Source organism: Ilyonectria robusta (genome assembly GCF_021365365.1).
Source record: "Ilyonectria robusta strain PMI_751 chromosome Unknown BGZ61scaffold_6, whole genome shotgun sequence".
Lineage (NCBI taxonomy): Eukaryota > Fungi > Ascomycota > Sordariomycetes > Hypocreales > Nectriaceae > Ilyonectria > Ilyonectria robusta.
In genome coordinates this window covers 1,474,993-1,497,471 of record NW_025764440.1, presented here as the reverse complement: position 1 = coordinate 1,497,471, position 22,479 = coordinate 1,474,993, and the positions used below count along the sequence as shown (strand labels likewise).

The 22,479-nt window shown below is 55.2% G+C and overlaps 5 protein-coding genes across 5 annotated transcripts; 2 read left to right on the top strand and 3 right to left on the bottom strand.

The window, feature by feature from the left end:
• The first annotated feature begins 228 nt into the window (after window positions 1-228).
• On the top strand, window positions 229-4,331 carry BGZ61DRAFT_448027 (uncharacterized protein). The gene is made up of 2 exons (XM_046245425.1): window positions 229-601; window positions 843-4,331. The coding sequence occupies exons 1-2, from the start codon at window positions 584-586 to the stop codon at window positions 4,227-4,229; spliced, it is 3,405 nt and encodes a 1,134-aa protein (XP_046106964.1). The 5' UTR covers window positions 229-583; the 3' UTR covers window positions 4,230-4,331.
• A 1-nt stretch (window position 4,332) lies between these two features.
• Window positions 4,333-5,506, bottom strand: BGZ61DRAFT_448025 (uncharacterized protein). The gene has a single exon (XM_046245424.1). The coding sequence runs from the start codon at window positions 5,359-5,361 to the stop codon at window positions 4,789-4,791; it is 573 nt and encodes a 190-aa protein (XP_046106963.1). The 5' UTR covers window positions 5,362-5,506; the 3' UTR covers window positions 4,333-4,788.
• A 1,571-nt stretch (window positions 5,507-7,077) lies between these two features.
• BGZ61DRAFT_530581 (uncharacterized protein) lies at window positions 7,078-14,300 on the bottom strand (the record flags this gene model as incomplete). The annotated part of the gene is made up of 4 exons (XM_046253577.1): window positions 7,078-13,439; window positions 13,486-13,573; window positions 13,631-14,192; window positions 14,254-14,300. 4 exons carry the CDS (start codon window positions 14,298-14,300, stop codon window positions 7,078-7,080), a joined length of 7,059 nt encoding a protein of 2,352 aa, XP_046106962.1.
• A 2,816-nt stretch (window positions 14,301-17,116) lies between these two features.
• BGZ61DRAFT_476022 (uncharacterized protein) lies at window positions 17,117-17,905 on the top strand (the record flags this gene model as incomplete). Its single annotated transcript, XM_046248761.1, has 1 exon — window positions 17,117-17,905. One exon carries the CDS (start codon window positions 17,117-17,119, stop codon window positions 17,903-17,905), a length of 789 nt encoding a protein of 262 aa, XP_046106961.1.
• A 158-nt stretch (window positions 17,906-18,063) lies between these two features.
• BGZ61DRAFT_492495 (S-adenosyl-L-methionine-dependent methyltransferase) lies at window positions 18,064-19,927 on the bottom strand (the record flags this gene model as incomplete). The annotated part of the gene is made up of 3 exons (XM_046250554.1): window positions 18,064-18,468; window positions 18,527-18,830; window positions 18,885-19,927. The coding sequence occupies 3 exons, from the start codon at window positions 19,925-19,927 to the stop codon at window positions 18,064-18,066; spliced, it is 1,752 nt and encodes a 583-aa protein (XP_046106960.1).
• Window positions 19,928-22,479: the final 2,552 nt, after the last annotated feature.

Here is a 22,479-nt window from a genome sequence, read left to right as displayed (position 1 = left end):
AGCAGGAAAAAAAAAAAGGAAGAGAGATCGCATATTATCTTTCTTCCTTCTCCTACCTCTTCTCTGATCCGATCTTGCCCCAAAGCCCGAAACCGACGCTCCTCCCCTCGTCCCCCCCTCGCACACGCTCTCAACGGCGTTTCCGTGGCGGCGGCTTCAGACCACCTCCAGCTCCATCACGCGGCTGCTTCACCTTGAACCGGCGCGTCCTTCGTTCCCCCCACCGCGCCCTCGATTTCCCTCGCCCTCGGCCTCATCCTCGTCGCCGGTCCCCCAAGGAACCAGAGAGCGCACCGCACCGACCAGCGCACAGCCTCTCGCCAAGTCCTCGACCTGTTTGCCGTCTCGCGTTGCTTCGCCTTCGTCTGCCCCATCGTCGTCCCGGACCTCTGGGGCAATTTTGGGTGTGGTTGCATCGCTACAACGCCTCTTCAACCTTTGGGCAACACACGCCGACAAAGTCAATCAACCCTCCATGGCTTGACGATGCGCAACCCGTCCGTATCCAGAACCACCGTCACCCTCCCCTAGAAATGCTAGCCGTTGTCTTCTCTCTCGCCTGAGTTGAGAGTCCCTCGCAATCATGCAGGCCGTTCCAAGTGTAAGTTTGTTGACCATTCCCCCATTTCTCGTCACCCGTTCCGCAATCCGTAGTCAACATCAAACATACCCAGCCCATCGAGCCCACCAACATCACCACTTTCACACCACACCACATCCCCACGTCTAGCAATAGCCTTTCCGCATTCTATCACACGGCCCTCTTCTCTTCAAACCCTCTTTTGTGGATTGTCTCCCAGTTTCCTTTTGCAGCAATCATTGACGTCGACTCTTGTCTCTAGCTCGTGGGAACGGGCACTGCTATTGCTGCAGCGGCCAGCGGTTTGGTATTCGGCCAACCCACCGAACCAAACTCCGCTTCTCCCTCCCTCCGACCTTCGACCCGCAGTAGACGAACCTCTACCGACCGCGAGCCGACATTTCGCCCTCGAGCGACCAATTTCCTTTTCTCACGACCCGCAACGAGCACTACGTCGAACCCCCACGGGAGCTCACAATACCACACCCTCCCGCGACCCGCGACGGCTTCAAGACCTCCCCTCTCCCGCTACCAACGGCCACCCCAACCTCAACCCCAGGCGACAGCGACGCCTCCACCTCCCAAGGTTAGCAGCAGGAAGTCGTCTTTCGTTAGGCGCACAGAGTCACCCGCTCCCATCGCCGAGTCAAGAGACTCAATCTCTTCCAATGGATCGTGGATGAGGCGCCTATCCCTCCGCCCATTGTCCCGTCACGAAAGCCCCAGATCCAGCATTGGCCCCGACACTCCCTCCATCTTCTCCCACGGCTCTGCTGCGCCGATGCTCCCCTCTGACCCTGCTGCGCCATCTCTCCCTCCGAATAAACTTGTTAAGCGATCGACGTCGACCCAATATACCGACGAAAACGCCGACGTAGGCCGACGTTCAAAGTCTCACTTGCCGACTTTGCGACGACCTGCGACGAGCCATCAACGCTCTGCTACTCTTCAGAGGTTCCAGGTCGATTCTACTGTGACGACCCCGACAGAGCCTCATAAATTCTCATTCGGCGATCACTCACAACCCCACGAGTTCCTCGCTTCACCCCCGATCGTGACCCCGGTACGATCAACCACAAGAAGTGGATGGACATCGTTTTTCCACACCAAGACGGCTAGTGTGAGCTCACGGGCAAGTCCCGGCCGTTTTGGCGATCTCAGTCCGCATGCTCGACTGGTATACTCGAAGCGCATTTGCACCGGCGAGGACGAACACCGCAACCGGGCCCATCTCGTTAAGCCGCGACTGGTCACAGGCGCTTCAGTACCTTCAGCCTCTTCAGTGCCGTCAAGACTGTTGCCTGCTGCAGACATTCAGGAATCACGCCGTCTACCAACTCTGCCAGTTCAAGAATATTCACCATCCCCCGAGGGCACGCCCTCAAGAGGACCGCGAAAGTCCATTTCGATGCCTTTTACGTCGGCAGGGAATTGGGTGTCGAGGACCTCGGGCAGTATCCGTCGGCCCAAGCGAGGCGCTGAGTCCAGAAACGGAAATAAGCGACATGTGTCAGAACCACTCACTGGCGCGCAGACCGGCGCAGAATCTCCAGCCAATCCCCCGCTAGAATTGGCCATTTCGCCAGCATCGCCTACTCGGCAGGGGTCGGCGCTTGGTTCAGCTACCATCTCGTCGCTGCGAACGCGTAAAAGGAACTCATCGTCACCAGTCCCCCCGCTTTCAAGACTTTCAAGTTTCCATGTGGATGCGTCGCGATTAGGGTCTTCCAGCGGGGTGCCCACTCACCACACTCGGCCTAATCAACCCTCTGGAAGTTCGACCAGCTCTGCTGCCATGTCACAACTCAGGGGACCGCAGCACGACAGGACCTCTACGATGGAGAGCTCCGAGGCCGACACTCGGGACTGTACGTCGGTAGACGACGACGACACGGATTTCAAGAGTGACACCATGTTTGACTCTCTGCGGACGGTCGCATCCGGCCGCGCACGGGCGGTTGAGACGCCTCTGGAGTCTATGTATGACGAGTCGCCGCCCAGTACCGCTGGCAACGGAAAGACGAAACGCCTCTCTATTCAGGAAATCCTCGGCCGGACGTGGGACGAGGACGATAAGATTATGGAGGAGGACGAGAGTGTACCCACGCCGGTTCGCACAGTCCACCGGAATGAGGCTAGCTTCGCGCGCCGAGATATGTCTGGGCCCCGTTTCAGGCTTGACTCCTCCTCACCCCGTGATGTTTCAATCCCCACCAAGGACTTCAATCGCATGTCCTTGGATGACGACTTTGACGAAGACTGGGTCAGGGACGACGATTTTCCGTGCAACCCTCTGTCACCTCCTTCCAAGGGCAACTCACTAAACTCCAGAAGAATTAACCCCAACGTGCGACTGGCCCTTGCCAACATCAGTGGCAACGGGATGCTCGACATGAACGGCAACGACAGCCATAGCGAACGACCGCTAAGCAATCTGTTTGACTGGAGCGAGCCTCCAACCCACGACAAGTACGACACAGTCGGGGGACGCTCCCCACGCCCAAAGACTGCGTACGCAAAGCAAGAGATGGACTCTAGAGGCGGCCGCTCAGCTATTCGGAAAGGACCCACGCCGACCCATGTGCGCAGCCAAAGCGTCCCCGTCGTCCACGATTCTCCAGATGACCCGAAAACCTCCGGAGCCAAGTATGGCACGTGGGGGATGGGTACCAAGACAGTCAGCGAAGACTGGGATGATGACTTCGAGTTTGGCGGTGGTGGCATGGGAACCGGCGACAAAGATGACAAGATGTTTGCAGTTCCAGAGTCGATCCGAGCCACACAACCCAGTGTCAAAGCCCATTCGGGGCACATCCGGGAATTTTCTCTCCTCGTCAACGATCTGAAACGCCTCTGTCGCCATGGCCGGGACATGGATATGCTCGAAGGGTCACAACGAGGCTTGTGGAAAGAAGCAGAAGGCATCATTGCCTTGGCATCGCCGGACGAGGACTCGATGGAGGAAGAGGATGATGACCAGAAATCTACGTCGTCGATCAACTTTGACGCCTTCGAAATTGACGAACGCTTTGGCGACGACGGATTTGACGCGCACTCCATGGACCGCCTGGATGCTGCCTTTGACGGTCGGGAACCCGCGATGTCAAGAACGGCCGTGGTACGGGAACGGCATTCTCCCAGGCGACGATCCGTCTTCTCGCCCGAAGATGACATATTCGGCAACTGGCCATTAGCAGATGCAAACCATGTGTCGAACCGGTCAAGCCGGCCTAGAACACCCGAGAACCGATCGCACAAAACCCATGATGTGTCCGGAGTTGTCCGTTCTGTCATGGAAGCTATGCAACATCGCACACAGCCTGACGAAGTTTCTCCTAACGATGGCAAGGTACACTTTGACACAAACAGTCTCAAGGCCTTGGTCAAAAGGGCGGGGGATCTACGCGACTGCCTTTCAGATGCCATCCGACGAGCAGACCAAATCACACACAGTCCTGCGCGAACGCCTCGACATGAACGCCAACTCGAATCGAGCCCCGCCTTCACCCGCGTTTTCGATGACCCAGGCTCGAGCCCGCCACGACGAACAGTTAGGGGTCGAGGAAACATCCCTCTCATGGATGGCACATCAACAGAGAACTCTCCCTCCAGCCTGCCCCAACGGATGCAGATGATGACTGTCGGTTGAAAGTCACTCTGTTGGAGGACTGAACAGGTGCTCTGCATTCTTGCATGAGCGTGTACAAAAGATTTTGTGGAATTTTGTTTGCATAGCGACGGTCTCGGAGGTCCAGGGTTTTTATGCGATTACATCCGCATGGCTTAAAGGGTACGCTCGCCTCAATATAGGTGATGATCGGCCCCGGGGAGCTACGACATTATTGCAGTCCACTAGCTGTACCCGAATCTTCTCGACCTTGTCTGGATACTACTCGGCTGAAAAGGCTTCTTCTTGGCGGAGGGTTTCCTTTCGACAACGCTGGTTACGTTAGCCCTGCCAATCCAATGGCAGTGGTGATGACGAATCCATGGCAGCTCACGGAGAGCTGGTGCGGCCACGACTTGCACGCCAGATGGACGACCCCAAGAGGCGAACTTAAGGAGCATACATACATTGAAATGCCCTTAACGAGGATACGCCTCTCTAATGAGCCCCTCACAAGTAATAGGTAGACAGGACAAACAAACGCTACGGCGGTTCATGTCGGTACTTGTTCACACGGGTATAACTTGTGAGGGTTATATTTTTAACGGATTATTTTCTTGTGTTGTTCCCTTTGTGTGGTACGAGGAAACGTCACTTTCTTTTGTTCTCTTCTCTCTGTTATTAGTGTCCTTCTGACACACCTTAATGCTTTGACGATTATTAAAGGAAGGAAAAAGGGCGATGGGAAGGAAAGACGATGCTCTCGAGAAGATGATGTTCTTTCTCTCGACAAAGAATACTTTTTTTGCACGAACTCATGCCACGCATTGCGATGGGAGAAAGCGAGAAGGAGGGATGAGAGAAGGAGCACACATACATGCATACAATGAAAACAGCTACAAGAGAGGAAAGAAAACGAGGGGAATGAGGATGAGGAAGAAGCACACAAAAAAATTCCATGGAACGCCGGGGGTTCTTTTTTTCTTCGACTTTTCGGGGTTTGGGATAACATAAAGGCTGGGATGGGCAGGGGTAAACATACGGAAACGGGGGATGGAGGATGGTGCAGGAGGAGAAGAGGATAAGTGAAAGGGTTTTCACGTCGCATTAAGCGTATACTTGTACGCTCTGTTTGTTTTTTATGATTGCATGCATGGATAGAGCTTAACGCCATGATGATTTATTACTACCTCTAAAAACGGAGTCCTATCGTGTGAGTGAGAGTGGTGCGCCGAGTTACGAACTTGGGCATGACAGAACATTGACAGTTTGGATTGATATGGCGGATGTGGGGCAAGAGAAAGTCATTGGAGAAAATCAAGAAAGGCTTGACTTGTTTATGAGTGTTGATACTTACAGGCACACTCGTTGCTATTCGCAAGCAGAATATGTACCCTACCATTTCGCCATTGATTGCAATGTCCTTTCTCAAATGAAATGCCAAATATGACATAACTGTTTTGTTTTGTTCACAGATATTGCAATATTGATTATTCTACTAATTTTCTTCGTTCGTGGATAAGTCCTTTCTTTTGTCAACGTCTAAGACGCACAAGTACTTGGTGGACATAAAACCGTCGGAGTTGGCAGTGCCCCATCCGGAAGTCATGTATCCAATGCGTGCAAGGGTCCATGGGTGTGCGTACGTGGGAATAGAAATGCCGCCGATTCTTTACTTCAATAAACTACTGACGGGGATGTTGTCTTTCGCAGCGTGTATGTAACCAATGCCGCTCCTGTTGGTTATCGTGATGCCAACCCAAGTCGGGCCTGTTTTGAGCCAGCTACACACCCCCCTCCTTCAATCTGCAAACATTGACTTCTCGAAAGAGCAGCAGGACTAAACATCGAACGACTACAATGACCCAAGAAACGTCCTGTGAGCAATTGCGCCTTTAACGTGCACTAGTCCGACCTCAACACCACCGCCAGGCCCAATTATCCACGGCCCGCCGGCACGAAGCGTGCTCAACACCACATCACAGCAGTCCAGGGCCATCTCCACTTCATGGGCCAGATGAGCAATGATAGGGACGCATAGCTACGGCTACCCTCGCAGCGCATGCCCTCACGGGAGGAGTAGCCCCAGAGCATCACCCACTCACACCTGCTGCGACTTGGATGGATACGCAGCGAGAAGGGGCTGGTTCCTACGTCGAACCATCTCAACACCACCTTGCTCCTCGTTGGCAATTGTTCGTGCCTTTGCGCTTCACATTGCCATGTTCTGCACGCCAGGGTTGGCCGTCATGTGTGACACTCCCCGCGCTCACATGAAGTGATTTTGGCCGGACATACAAGCCCGCGACGGACATGCGAAGCCGAACCACCGAAAGAATCAAAACATCACACGACAGCTCCCGCTGCGTCATAGGATGGAAAAAAGGGTTCTCGGGGATCCTGGACAGGGACGACGACTAGATATCGCAGATATCACACGATATAGCTCTGACATGTGCAGGGACAGAATCAATGCGACTGGCGGAACCAGACAGTCGTGAGACAAAAAAGAATCCATGATTTTGCTTTCGCTGGCTAGGTACATCATGATGAGAACGCTGGTATACAAGGATGGGCAAATAAATCCAAACCCAAATCAAAACTTATTCCAAATTCGCTTGCGCCATTCCACAAATAGTGCGTGCATTTACTTTTGCATCGCACATGTTCTTCCCCCGAATTCGTTGAGGATTTCCAATTTCCAATTTCTCCGAACAGTCCCAAGTCATGCGCTGTCCCGCGCCACGGTGCTTTGTAATTGTCGTCATACAGCACCCCCGAGATGCCGAGGGCCCCCAAAAGGATCCCCCAACGGACACCCCACTCCGAGGCAAGAAAGCCTCCGAGGCCCCGAGCCTCCGCAAAGTCCACCTTAATTCCGGTTCCTGGCTTACCAAAGCTTCACCAGGGACATGCTCTGTCGGAGCGATTTGTCAAGCCAGGCTCGCTCTTCCTCAATCGTTGCACCGGCCGTGGCGGCGGCGACGGCAGCAGGGTCCGAGGTCCAGAGCGCCTGTGCACTGAAGTCCCGCGGCGTCTCGCTGACCCCGGGAACAAAGGCCGAGACGGACGAGCCGTGGAAGACCGGCGGCGGCGGGCGGGCCTGCAACTTGCCGCCTCGGCGCAACGTCTCCGACGAGGCGCGGAGCTGGCTGTCGTCGAGCTCGCCGGGGGTCGACGTGAGCACCAGGTAGCGGTTGGTGGGCGAGGACGAGGGCCGCCACATGGCATTGTCATCAGCCTCCTCTTCTGACATGTCATCATCGCGCTTGGACCAGAGTTGGTAAGCAGAGGATGGGGAGTCGGAGCTGTCAAGCACATGGTCCTTGCTTGCCAGGGTTGCGGTATCCTTGCTTGCGGAGATGGCAGCTTGGAGAGCCTCCAGCCACTGAGCCGGGGTTGCATCCAACCGACGGGCCGGCTTCGTAGAGGCGTCCTCGAAAGTGACAGAAGAAGCGACCGACGAGGCGGTAGTAGAAGCCTTGGTGGCGTCCAGGGACTCGGTGTCCGTCGACGACGAATCGACAGACGAGGTCCTGGGCTTGGAGGACGAGATAACAAGCCAGTCTAGCTCAACTGCAGGGGACTGATCTCGCACAGACCAGAGGCTATCTGAGGTGAGCTTCGGCAGAGGCTCCTGCGAGATGCGCGCCTTGCTCTTGGTAACAAGCGCGGCGGGTGGCTCGGACGTAGTGCGGAAATTGGTGCGGCGGTGGTTCAGGCTGAACAGGCCCTCATGAACAAGCTCGTCAATCTCTCGCTGCATCTTGACCGCCGCAGCAGCAGCGGCGGCGTCCCAGAGCGGAGTCTGGTTCCAGAGATGCGTAAAGCCGAAGTCCGCGAACGGCGGCTGCGGGGCCCGGGGCTTACGAGCCATGAGCAGTGCGGCCGGAGATAGTGACGTGGTCCGGAAATCGGAACGCTCATGGCTCAGGCTAAACAGGCCCACGGGTTCTTTGGGTTCGGCGGCGGCGGGAGCAGGCGCCCACAAGCCAAAGCTGACCGCTTCGGGAGTTGAGCTAGAAATCTCCAGCGGCGCATCCACAGTGCCGTTGGCGGATTTGGGGGCAGTCCACAGGGGTCCGTCACCACTGACGATGGTCGCCTTGGAAGGTTTCGTCCACATGGCCTGGCTTTTAATGGTGGCAGGGTGAGCCTCTCGCTGCTTCACGCGTGGTGTTTCCTCGTCGACGGGGAGATAGGTCGCCCACAACTCCGCATCGGGCTGGGGGAGACCGTAGGAAACTCGCTCAATAGCCGGGGGCAGCGCCCACATGGCCGGCAGCGTCGCCGTCAATTCCTTGGGCGAAACGGGGGTCCAGAGTCCATCGAGGGAAGGCTCGCGGGCCCTCTGGGGCGGCGGCTGGACCCAAAGGGCAGTGCTCTGAAGCGTGGCGAGCTCGGACTTGCGAGCCTGGGCACGAGCAGCGTTGTCGATGGGAAGATAGGAATTCCAGGTTGAGGCGTCAGGTTGAGAGAGCCCCTTGGAGGGGCGCAGGATGGGAGCGGCTGGGGGGGACCACAACATGGCCATCGGACCAGCAAGCGATAAGTGGTGGGCGTTCCGGAGCAGGATCTGTTGCTGGGGAACGGAGTTCTGAGTCGACACTGGGGACAATGGCGACAATGGAGAGGACGAGTGAGAGATTGATGAGAGAGCAAACTTGGGGAGGGTTGCAGAGTCGGCGGAGGGGGAGGTTTGTATAAAAGCGTCCTCGTCGGCGTTGGCGGAGTATTCTGCGGAGGGCAGCAAAACCCTTGGGGAAACTGGATGCGCTGGGACCTGGCGGGGTGGCGCCTTGGCCTCGACGGAATTCAATGTCCACGCCGCAACTAGGGTGTGGGCGTCGTCGGCGTCGTGAGCGAGGGTGCGCTGAGGGTGGTGAGGGTCTGTCTGAGCCGGACCAGGATTGCGAGGGATGGGGCTCGCAGAAGGGGTGCCAGACGGCTCATGATCGGAGGGGGCCGTCGTCATTGGCGCGCCAGCCAGGCGATTAGGAAGCACAGAGTCGGAGTTGCTTATTGAATCAACACCTCCACCGTGGCCACCAAATCCACCATCTCCGCTGCCCTGCTGTCTAAGCTCGGCCTTCGGCGACAGGCCCCTCGCGGCATCGGTTGCCGAGTTCAGATTGGCCTCGTCCGTGCCCGCGCTGGCGCTCGCCTGCGCAACAGGCTTTTCGCGACCCTGCAAAAATCCATGCATAACCCCGTGCAGCCGCCCAGGGCCCTGGTCCGTTTCCATTGGCGTCGCTGTGGCGTGGGGGCCGTCACTGCGTGGTGACGCGCTTGCGGCCCTAGGTGTCCTTGGTGTCCCCGCTGTCATTGGCGTGTCCCGGGCTTTGGGTGTGCCCGTCACTGCTGGGAGTCCTGGGAGTCCTGTCTTTGGCGAATTGGTCTCTGACGACGCGAAATTAGTAGTGATAAACCGCAGCGCTTCAGGGTCGTCCCTCCTCACAAATTCCACACCGTCTGCCTCGTCGGAGTAAAGCGTGGTAGCGCCGTCTTCTCCGCGCTGGGGAATCTGGTAGTGTGCGTCTTCAGCGGGGAAAAATCCGCTACTGCTGCCTCTCTCCTGGCTCGGCTTGAGCAGGCTGGCAATCTCCCACAACACTGTCTCATCAAATCCATCGTCGTCGTCGTCTTCATCGCTCTCCGAGTAGTAGCTACCGTAGTCGCTGTCTCCATCCTCCTCCGCCTCATAGTCCTCAAAGAACGACGTTGAGCCCGGTGCATTCCCGCTGCCCATTGCGGTCCGCTCCCGTCCCTGTCCCGTTGTCATCGTGCCGGCCATGGCCATCATGGTCAGCGGCCGAGCCGGGACAGAGGGCATGTCTGACATCTCGCCCCAGGGAAATTGGAAGATCCCCAGAGTTCCACGCCTATCGAGGGGCTTGGGGCTCTCCAGAATGTCTGGTAGCAGGGTGATCCGCTTGCTCTTGCGTGGGGGCCTTTGAGTCGCCAGCCGGTTAACTTGTTGCTCTATTACTGGCTCCATGGCTGGCTCCTGCTCCGGCTTGACCTGCAGTTGGTCCTCGCCCCCAGAGACGGGGCGCGACGTTGATCGCCAGACTCCATGCTGCGAAAACCGGCGTTCAGATACGGGCTTCTTCCAGAGATGCGAGCTCTCAATTGTAAGAGGCTCCAAGTTTTGGTCAATCCGACGTCGGACCGTGTCTAGAGCAATCTGACTAGGAACAATCTCTGAAGCCGCAGCTTTAGCTGCTGGGGTCCAAAGGAATGCCCGTGTAGCCCCAGATACTGCTGCATCAGAGGAAATGGGGCACCACAGCGTCTTGGCAGGGTGTGTATGCGCGACCCTGGACTCTCGGTCGTATTCGCTTCCGGCGGCGTCATCAGTCCATTGAGGAGCGGTCTTGCTCAATGAAAATAAAGGCTCGCGTGAACCCGCAACCTGCAAGCTTTCTTTGTTGTTTGCCGCCTTAGTCGGCAGGTCTCCTCGGCTGCCCACGTATGCGGTCTGGTCTCGGGCCAATGCTTGTTGTGGCATGCCGCCATGGGTGGGGTCTGAAGCTTGGGATGAGGGGTGTCCAGTGTTGCCAGCAACCTGCTCCGGGAGCAATTGCCGGGATACCTGTTTCGTAGAGGCGGCCTGCAGATAGTCCTCTCTCAGCGGTGTCGCAAATGATCGACTGGCGCTCCCAAGCAGTGAATCTAGGTCTGGTGTAGCCCCAAGCGTCGATTGCGAATCTCTCACCAGTAGCGTTCCCCGGAGTCCTTGCCATTGATGCTCCTGCTGGCCCAGCTCCGTTTCGAGATCGGCTAAGAGGGTCATTCTCTCTCCTTGTCCGCTACTGGCCGATTCTCTGCCCGGATCCTCAAGTTTTCTCAGCTGCTCTTGAATCATGGCTAGCGCGTGCTCGGGCGACTCGAGCGGTGACACTTCAGCCTGAACTGCCATAGGCACCATGTTGGTCCTGTTGAGCAACAGCGGCGCTGGTGGAGGGACCTTTCGAGGTCTCACAATTTGTCCTCTGTCTGAGAATGACGGGCATTCTTCCCCGACCCGACGGTGCCATCCGTGCTCGCTCTCAGTAATTGCCTGTGCTTCCTCAGCCGCTACGACAACGTTGTCCGCGGAGGTCTCCGACATAACAGTCGAGGCCCCCATGTCCTCATCCCGGCCCTGTGGGGGCAGTGTGCCGACCACGACTTCGGCACCATTATGTAGTAGATGCAGCTTTGGAACAGCTGGCACATCGACAGCTCGGGCTTTTTGCACATTGACAAACGTTCCTGGAGAGTGGATTGATCCCCAATTGGTTGAGGCCTCGTCATCTCGGCTCCTGGCCTCGCTGTAAGGGGAAAACATGCTCAAGTCCTCGGCCGGAAGAATAGGTGATGATCGTCGATCTGCTACGTTTTTGGATGAAGTTTTCTGCGTTGGTGACTTGGATGCCTTCGGTTTCAGTTCGCGATTAGCGCTCTGGGGGTCGGTTGATTTGGCTTTCGAGGAGCTAATACTCTCTTGGGGTCGAGGGAAGTCTTCAAGCAAGATGGATATGCTTTGAGTCGCTGCAGATGTTCTTGCCGACGCGTCTGTATGATATATGCTGTTACGGGGAGATGCCATGTCCACCTTGTCGTCCGACAGCATCATCGGCATGATGGGAACATCGGGTACTGATCGTGATCGTCTCCTCATGCTCCCTGCTATGCTTGATCTTGCACTCCCACTTTGCGGGTAAAACATGTCCATCTTCTCGTCCCAGGTCATGCTTCTGGCATCATCTGGCTGAGCCCGAAGTAGGATTCCGGCGCTTTTTGGCAGTGGCGGGAGTGCAAGAAGCTTGCCAGAATTCGGGACGGCCGGGAACATCATCAATGTCCTGGTCCGGGAAAGGCCATTAGAGAGTGATCGCTTGTGCTGGTGCATGTTTGGAGATCCTTCGGCAGGGAATATGGCGCGGTCAATCGAAGGTAGTCGAGGAATGGGCCTTGGCCTATGAACCATCGAAGCAGACCGTCCTGGAGACTTCATCGACTGCTTATCTTTCGCCGAATCCACAACCCTCTTAACAGCAGCTGGGTTATTGTACTCGATGCTTTTCATGAACATGACAGTCTGATCCTGAGCCACTATTCGGTCCATATTCATCCGAATTGCCCTGGGATTGCTTGGTAATCCAGATTTTGCTGGAGTGAGGGCTGGTAGGTTTGTCGTAGAAGGGGTTTTAGGACCTGGAGGCTCCGGTCCCTGTCTGGAGGGTCGGATACCTTGTTTGGCCGGTTCGTGTTCGAGCGGGAGAACCGGCTTTCGTGGATCTACTGGAAAGGAGAAGTTGACCTTAGACGGAGGAAACGGCGCATTTGGTAGAGGCTTCGTAAGCGAGGATATCCGATTTTGCTGGAGAGATGACATGCGAGTAGGGAACTGCGGCTCTGGTTGAGATGAACCACTAGTTTGCGGACGACGAGTATTTGCTGCTTGTGGCTGAGTGATATTTGTCGCCTGTCGAGGAGACCTTCGTCGAAGTTCTTCCATTCCCGGGGAAAGCATGGTGGCAGAGGTTGTCGCCATCGATTTCTCCATAGACGATAATTCAGGAACCTGGGCCCCTCCTCCACCAGCGTATGAGTTTGCCACGGCATCGCCACTCGAGATTAGCGATTTCCTCTTGACCGCTTTGGCGGGTATTGGCGGTGGTTGAAGCTCCGTGCGGGACACAAACGGTGCTGAGGACCCCAACATGTGGCTTGCTTTCGCTCGATCCTTCTCGTTCTGCGCTGCGGTAGCCAAGTCGATAGTCGGAATCTTGGTCATGACTTGTTGCTCGCTCGCTTCGCTCAAGATCGGGTTCGAGATGGTCAACTTAGTGCCCTTTCTCGTGACCATCCCAGGGCGTTTGTTGATGTCCCTAGCTTCCATGCTAACCGGCAGTGTCTGTGATCTCATCGGAGGGAAGAACTGGCCTTGCACGGGAACACCTCCGATCCCGGTCGCAGCTTGTCCGGCATACGGTCTTGCTATGACGGGAAGCTTGCCTGGCGGTCCTCCTGGTCCTGTTACGAGTTGGGAAGTCTGCAGTTGCGCCGCAGCTCTGAATGATGCAAGTGCGTCGTCCTTTAATTCCTCGTATCGGCTGGGGGGGAGCGTGGAGTCGCTTGTCGATATATCTCGGCTCTGCAACTGTCGAGTCGTATGGGGGCCTCGCATTGTTGCATCTTCGGTTAGGCTAGTAGAGTCTTCTTTAGAGGATACAAGACTGTCCTTGAACAGTGTCAAGACGCCTACAAATGGTAAGTGGAAGCCGTTCGATGGCGGTACTTTACGTACCAATCAAGATCGAGAGACCAGTAGCGGGAACCGCGGTCCTAGTAATTACATCGGCTGACCTGATGCCCAGCATCAGGGGAGCGCTCATCTGTGGTTCTCGGTTAGAACTTGAATCTGTGACGCAACGCTCATGCCAAAGACTCACCGCAGTCCAGATTCCCAAGCCAGCAATCGTTAAAATGGCAGCCCTGCTCCGACTTGATGTAGCCGTTCCTTGCTGCATATCTTTGATCAATCCAAAGGAGATAACCCGGATCAGAATGACAGTCGTGAAAGCCAAGTCGGCGGCAAGGAGGACAACGCCGAAGGGCAAAAGCGACGTAGTGGTAATGCAGACAGTATCGAGTTGGGGTCGCTGAAGCCCGACGAAGACGGCACCGAGAATAAATCGCATGATGATGGCGCCTTGTGTGAGGAGGGATTCGGCTTGCGGAACCTGGCCATGGTGGTCGACAGCCCAAATGATGGCTTGTTGTAGGGATACCCGGGCGAGTTGGTCAAAGATGGAGGCGAACACGATGGCGACCTGGCATCCTGTTGATGAGTTTACGTTGATTAGGGTAGAAATGAAATCTGTTTGAGCCCACAGGGCGGAAGTAGCAAGGAAAGTAACGAGGACCAGCCTCAGGCCGTCTCGTAACAGCGACGAGGCATGACCTTTAAGATATAGAAAGACAGCGCCCGATGCGGCATTGACAACTAAGCCACTGTGTTCGTCGATTAGTCTGCGGGGTTTCTGGTGTTGGTCGATGGGTAGGTTAGACTGACAAGGAAAAGGCCGCAGTCAAGGCCTGGGTGTTGATTGAGTCCGCCATGATGATATCCGGGGCATCTGGGTCGGTATAAGAAGGCAAGATAAGAGGAGATCCCAGTCAATGAGAAAGACAGAATAGAAAGAAGCAATTAGACGAAACGGATTAAAGTGCCATGGAACAAATGAAAGATGAAGGCATCGCGAGCGATAGTCACTGCGCCATTGAGTATCGGTACAAGCCCCGACGAAGGAGAGACAGTACGAGACAATGAGAGACAATGAGAATGAAAGGGAAAAGAAACTGTGAAGGAACAGCGTCGCGTTGCATGTCTGACACTTTGGGCAGACAACCCAGAGCATGGGGTTAGAGCGGGAGGATGGAGTGCGCTTGCACCCGTCTGGGCAAAATGGGGGTCTCAAACAAGCGACCTCAGGTCAAACAGGTCCGTGTTCGAGCCGGCTCTGGAGGTTCGCGATAATCAAGCACGGTGGGGAGCATGATTGGGCCACTGGGCGAGGCTGAGAGGAGTCGGTAGCGCGTCGACGGTAGTATGGTTTCATGTGAAACTCGGCGTGTCGAGAAACGGCATGGATCTGTAACGGCGAAGAACCTGAGACGAGCGGAAGGGCCGGTGGCCACCGCGCCAGATGGACGAAATACACTGGGGGATCGATAATGCCTTGGGTCCTGGGCATAGCGAAAGCTCTTAATCGGGTGTGCGCCCACACGTCGTCTCTGTCTTAGGGCTCCATTTCCGTCTGGTCTCCGTTGCTGTCGTAATACTGGTGGGCGACACCAGCTACCCAGTGGACGGGAGCGTCGCGACAGGCCGGGGCCCGCCTGCTGAGGTGACATGTAAAACAATGGCCGAGCCGGATCGCCGTTGCCAAGCGGGCGACAGTTGGAGGCGATACCTGCGGACCATCAGAAGTGTCAAAATGCCCCATCTGGCGATCAAAGGAAAGAAGCAACGGGAAGAAAAATAGAAGAGAGAAATGAATCGACCCGTCGGGCACAACAGGAAGAGTAGACGCCCAGCGGCAAGACACGAGCCCTTCGGACTGTGACCGAGAGTCGGGACACAGAGGACGGGGGGACCCGGCTGCTGGTGCGCAGTAGCGTCACCCGTCATGCAACGGCAGGCAGGGGGCTTTCCCGCCTGGGGGCAATGGGGACGGTTTTCCCAATTGGGCTAGGAAAATGAGTTCCTTCGGGGAACGGTTCAAGACGGGCGAAATGTCCATGCCTTGTGGCGGCGGCGGCGACGGGCTCCAAGATGTGTTGTATTTTGGCTGTGGATGTGGAGGTTGAGGTTGTTGAGCCGGTGCGACGGTAGGTTGCATTCGTTATTCGTGGGTGGTGAGGTGGAAAGAGGCAAGTGCTGATTGGCAGGTACCGATGCGCCTGTAACACTACATCATCAGACCTCACCTGTCGACACCTGCCGACGCCTGCACCCCGCCTGTACAATACGGGTCCTACATGTTGCGCCTGTTTCTCAACGCACCACCGCCACTCGCAGAGAGCTTGGTTATCGTCGAGTCCACCAGACCGCACGTGCTCTAGACATGCAGCAGTAGACGGACATGGCAATACTTTGTCGAGTCAGCGGCCTCCGACTGGAGTTGGGCAGCTTGGCATTGTGTGTCAACGTTAGCTAGGGCTAAGCTTCTGCTCCATCAACCCGAACATCCCACACATTACCTGCGTCATCTGCATGTCTGCTTACCCTGGACCACAACACCTCAATATCTGTTGTACTGCAGACAGTATCGGGTTTCTTTTCACTGTATGAATCAATTGGTATTGTTTTGTATCGCCATGTCACTTACACGAAGGTGTCGGTTTTTTATGCCAGTATACCAACACCCACATTCCAACTCACCACCCACGCTCCCTCGCACTCACAAATTAGTCACCACCCACGCCCTTAATACTACAATAACCATTCCATTACACACATGCCGCCTTAAACCACCTCTCATCTCCCTCCGCCGCCTTGACTCCCGGTCCTTGCCGGTTGCCTTTCACTCATCTGACCGGCCCGGCCATGCTGTAATTACACATTAACGCAGATGAACCATCCCCAGAACGGGATGTCCGTCCACCGTCCAAACCCACTCCATCCCACCCGCATATCAAATCGTCACCTAACACTCCCGGCCGAGTCGACGGGCTGCATCCGGGGCGGCGCAGGCAGTACTTGTATAAGGAAGTTCCGTTATCGTCACAAATGGTGACTCTATCTACTTGCCTCTCATGGTTAGCACCATGGTTCGTCCCTGACAACTAGTTGGGCAGTTTGGGACCGATCGTGGATCTGCAGCTAAATTAGGTGCTTCGACGCCCTCTGTAAACCACTAAACCACCCATTTTACGTTCCACCATTTCCCCACGAATTTGACTCGCCAATCGCCGCCCGCCTGATGGTCAGATGCCGGTCCAGCCGCACGACGACGACGTTGCAGGCCCATTCGACTCGGGCAGACATGGAAGGGAACCAGCCTGGTACAAAGTTGTCATACGTAGACCCAAGCGTACTCCCGTACCTACGAGGTTACTTACACAGCATATGCACAGATTGTTCTCCGCCATGTGGCTACTCCGCCTCTTATTTCATCACGATGCAGTTCCACTATCTTGATCCCGTCTAGATGAGTCAAGCTAACACTCCGTAGCCACAGCATCTCGGTTCCGAAGTGATAACTTATCGTTGTTAGCTTCTACTATATAAGGCGCCTATGCTGCAGGACTATGAGCTGAGACATACCAGACCAGACCCAACATCACCACTGCAACGTCTCATTCACTTTATCTCACACAACCACCCTCAACCACATTTACTCAACCTCCCAACACCTCGCAAAGCCGCAGCCATGGGCCGCTACGACCTTGAATACCCCAAAGAGGCCACTAACACGGTCAAGCGCCTCAACGACCGCGGTGTCTATGCCCTCGAGTCAATCCACCGCATCGTCAACTCTTGCCAGATCCTGCACGTCTCCTTCACCACGCCATCCCAACCCTTCCCTGTCATCCTCCCCATGATCGGCCAGATGGGCTCATTCGAACGTCCTAGCGCCGACCTTGGCGACCCCCTGGACCTCTACCTCCACGGATACGTCTCCTCGCGCATCATGAATCTCGGCCGAGCCGGCTCCGAGGGCGAGGAGGCCAAGGGGATGCCCGTGTGTGTCGCCGCGTCCCATGTCGACGGCCTTGTCCTTGCGATATCCTCATTTTCTCACAGCTACAACTATCGCTCCGCTGTGCTGTTCGGACATGCCACGCTCGTGACAGATGAGGCGGAAAAGATGTATGCCATGGAACTCATTACAGACAGCGTTGTCCCTGACCGCTGGCGCCATACTCGCTTGCCGCCTACCAGTGCCGAGCTCCAGAGTACCGGTATTCTCAGGGTTAGGATTGCCTCCGGAAGTGCAAAAGTCCGCGCCGGCCAGGCCCACGACGATAAGCACGATATGGAGAATGAGACTGTGCGGGACTCGGTCTGGACTGGTGTCCTGCCTATTCACCAGACCATGAGCGAGCCAGTTGCGAGCCCGTATAACCGCGCCGACGTGCCTGGCTACATCTCTGACTTTGCTAATGACTTCAACGGAGACAACAAGCAACTGTCTCTTGACGCCGCAAAGGACCAATAAAAGATGTTATAGAAGACGTTGAGTAAGGGTCTTGGGGACGGAGTTGCGCTCTGTAGTTATGGTGCTCTGAATCGAATGCTAGATTACCAGCCATATCGGTGATAAAATACTACTTGGTACATAGGTTCTTGATTAGGAAAGAAATACAATGGTTATCTTCACCACATCTCCCAGATCTTGGTGGGAATAACGGTCCTCATGATTGTCCAATGACCCGTCGCGCTCTTCTGGTGCATCTTGGTCACCTTGGCAGTGCTGTTCGCCGTGAGGATACTCTTGTCGTCACCCTCAAGCCACACAGACGAGGGGATTTCGTGACGCGGCTCCAGGAAGACATGACGCGAACGGCTCTCATGGTAGTCCTCCCGAACCGGCCGGCGGAAAGTCAGTTCACCAGGAGTCTTTTGGCAGAAGATGACCATGTTGATAAAATCATTTCCCCATGCCTTGACCGTCTCTTCAACCCGGGGGGCCTCACGGAAGACGCGGCAGGAGGGGAAGACCTTCGTGATGGTACGGATGATCATCTTCGGGGTAGGGGCGGCAAAGTCACCGGCATAGTTCTGGAAAAGAGTTAGTGTCGAATATCACTCGGCGTGCGATCCATGCAAATAGACATACAATGGCAATGGATCCGTCGTCCTTCAACAGAGCGTTCAGACCCTGGAAAAATTCTAGCGTGAAGAGATCGACCGGCTCTGCGCCGCCAGTAAACACATCATGGACGATGTAGTCAAACTTGGTGGTCGATTCATTGGCCAACTTGGCTGTGTAGCTGACAGCGTCGGCGATAACAGGTGGGTTGTTTTCGCGAAGGTCAAAGTACTTGCCAGCGAACTCGTGCACAACGGGGTCAATTTCAATAACAGTGGTGTCTATGCCATGGGTGACGAAAGAAGAAGGCGTAGTTCCGATACCAAGACCGCTGCATCATTGGTGTTAGCAAACCAGCTCCCTAGGCGTCTTGCGATGCACTTACATAACGAGGGCGTTGGCTTCATTGCTCACAATCGGGACCTCCCTCTCGATGAGTCGAACAGCCTCAAGCATGACGAAAACGCCATAAATCGGCTCAGAGATGATGGGTCCCTTATAGCGCACCCACTCGCCTCCCAGAAGACTGTGGTCACAACGGAGAACTCTGACTCCCTTGTCAAGGTCCTCGAGGACGGAGACGTACCCCGTCAGCGATTCACGGCGATCCAACAGGGTCCAATTCTGCGCCAGCAAAGTGCTGTTTAGCGAGTTTGTCGCCATGGGCGTCATGACGTGAGTGTTGAGCACTGCGGTGTGAAGGAGGGCAGGGATAGCCAGCACGAGATACTTGGACGGGGCGAGGACAGCGTATGTCGCTGCGAGGAGCAATTGCAGTCCGATGCGAGTCAGAACAAATGTCTTTCCAATAAAGGGTTGAAGTTGCTGGTTCGCAACTCGCTCCGCAAACTTGAAGAATCCCCAGGAGCCGATGCCTGGAGCCGCATCTGCCACGAATTGCGGCAACGCGCCGAGCTCCGCTTGCTCAAGGTAATTAGCCACGCATGCCGCAGTTACGGCGGCCAGGGGGAAGACAGTCAAACCCTCAATGGCAACAGGTCCCCACCACGAGCCGAGTTTGTCGCTGTACGGGCCGAGGAGGAACTGCACAATGGGGAAGTGCAGCGCCACGAGCGGCAGAAGCAGCTCGGTGGAGAAGGGCAGCATGCGGTTCAGGAACAGGTTGCCAGCCCAGCCAACGAAGCAGCCAGCCATGATGACGGGCGAGTGAGGGATGGCCGCAGGGATGGAGCCGAAGACGGGCGAGAGAGCGAGCTGGGAGGCGTTGGAGGCGACCCCGAGAAGACCCAGCACGATGGCCGTCTTGAGGTAGAGGGACGCTTGTCCCAGAGTGCTGTTGCTCCAGCTGTCATCCTTGGCCTTGGCCGCGAGGTTCTTGAGCTCCTTCTCGAAGCGCTCAGGCGAGATGCTGTCTGGCGCACCAGTCGCCTTGGACGATGCCGCCGCGGTCTTCTTCTTGGGAGCCATGATAGCTGCGATGTAGCCGCCGGAGAGTTGCGGTTAAGAAAATATGTACAAGGCAAGAAAGAGGAATGGAAGAACAGAACCAAAAACGATGAAGATTGCAGATTAAGTATCGCCCAGCGACTTCAAATGGCCCGCACCTGAAGCTCCGTTGATTTTGTTCGCGTTTCAGGGTGGATGTCGACGCGACATTGATCCGAAGGCATACGTGGAGCTAGAGGCTCGTTGTTAGCTAGGGATAGACCTCGTGGCTAGTGCTGTGGCTTGCACCCTCCGAAACCCAGCGCAGGGGCCTCAAGTCGGCCCAAACTGTCCCGGAGCTTTAACAGTGGCCTTATTTTCGCACCAATCTCGACATGCTCTTACAAGGCTTGGCTTCAATCGGCTGTTCAACTCTCACAGCTCCTCCTGGACGCTGCACTGACTGAACAAGGATGACCAACTTTATGAGTTAAATTGTGACTCTATCTTGACGTCGGTATATGACGAGATTAAGTTCGTAAGCGTCCGACCCCTAGCCGAGTGAAGCATGCACTTGACCCGACCATGGCCATGGGCCCATCCATTTCCGTTTATATATGCCCGAAACGTGATGCTGGACATGCTCAGCCCTTGAATCTTCTCCTTACCGACCATCCGTCTTTCTCAGCCTTCACACCTCCACTTCCACCTACGACCCCTGCCCTCTATTCAATAAAGCCAGATCTCAGCTTTGGCGGGACTAATGTTCAAACCCACGATCATCACGTGGGGCCCCTTTATACCCCTCCTCCCGTCCCTCACACTAACTCAACCCACGAACCACACTCCAACGGACCATCCCGACCACACCATTTTGTGTCCTGCTGACACCCGCCTCCGGAATGAAGCTTGCTGCCCATTTGTCCCAAAGCCTAGCCCCAGGCAGATTACAACTCCCGGACATTACCACATGTTCCCGGCGGGAAGAGAGTTGATTTTGTCTGGCTCCGGAACCGGGAACCGCTACCGGTCCGGGGTCGGCTTCCGTTGGGAGGGGTAGACACTTGGAGTGATGCACGGGAGATGGTACCAGTGATCATCTTGGAGGTACAGAGCGATATTTTTCAGGGTTGTAGAGGTGCTGAAAAAACACTGAAGATAACTGGATGAAGACACGGTATTACGTAGGAGGTATCTCATCGTATTCGAATCCCGGCGTTGCGGATCGGCTACGACGGCTTAGCTCGCTATCTGAGCTACTCATCCCAGCATGCGTGCTCCTTTAGCTACGCATTAACCTTATAGATTGCATAGAGCCGCACGGCACTGACCAAACCTCACTGCACCTCATCTTCCAACCTTTGCAGCGCAATAGCTGGACTAATCTGGACCAACACAACAGAAGCACCGTCTACATCTACAAAACCCAGTAAGGGACAAAACCCGCTCGCACCAGGCTCTCATCGTGTAATGAACTACCAGTCCTATGCAAGACACCAAAAAAGGCCGAAACCAGACAGCCGGGACAGCTAGTGGGGCTCCGGGCGTGTCGGCTCCGAGGCCGGAAGGGTGTGGCCGGGAGAGTGGGTTTGGCGTTCATTGGCCACGCGAAGGTCGAATTAGCATGCGCTAATAGTGGCGGAGACGTTGGTTGTCTTCAAACCATTGACTTAACAATTTAACATAGATAAGTGACTTCGTCAACTCCTTCGGCCCAATTGCTAAGTTTGAGCCTTTCACATCCTAATGGGATCATAGTCGTTTCTAACCGACGTAGATGATTCCTTCCTTTAGACTCTGCGGACCTGGTGGTGTATGCTCGGCGATGACACAGGAGATTGGCGACGTAAGACCGGCTGTAATTACAAAGTGACTGATCACAATAGGGTCACTGAAATGTTGGTTGATCATGGCCGTGTTGGTCTCGAATTATTTTCGGTGATGACAGCGTTGGCTATAATATTTTAATTAGACAGGTGTCAAGTGGCGGCTCTTTGTCCTTGTTTGGTTGACTGACCGCACAATACCGCAAGTTATTTTTGATAGTGACCTCTCCAAGTTGATTAACCCGTCGACAAAGATGATCAAAAGGGCAAAGAAGTTCCTTCAAGGCCCCCCCTGAGGTTCTGACTTATATGATCCGGTTTGCGAGAGGGGACGAGCCTCCATATAATAAGGATTAGAGTTGGAACTGGAGTCTAGCCCATTATCAATAAGACGTTGGATCAACACTTATTGAAACCCTACCATTATTCACACCACAGAGGCATCGTTGAGATATCGTAGAGTTTGAAAATCCAATCGCTTTGTCTATAGCATATTGAGGCCACTTGAAAGTATGGCAAATACCACATTGCCAACGTCATGGCAGTGATACCATGTCGTTTCATCGATTCTTCGACATAGTCTCATAACAATCTAAGCATCATAATTCCATCCTTCGTAGTCGAAATCCCTTCCATCCCAGATCATATCCCATCATTCCCAGTCCAATGCGTCCTCTCCTGTTGAAAACTCGAAATGCCTCGGGGCCCTCCCCAGGGGGGCGCAGCCGAGAAGGTATCAATCATCTTCAAAACCCCCCTCGAAACCGG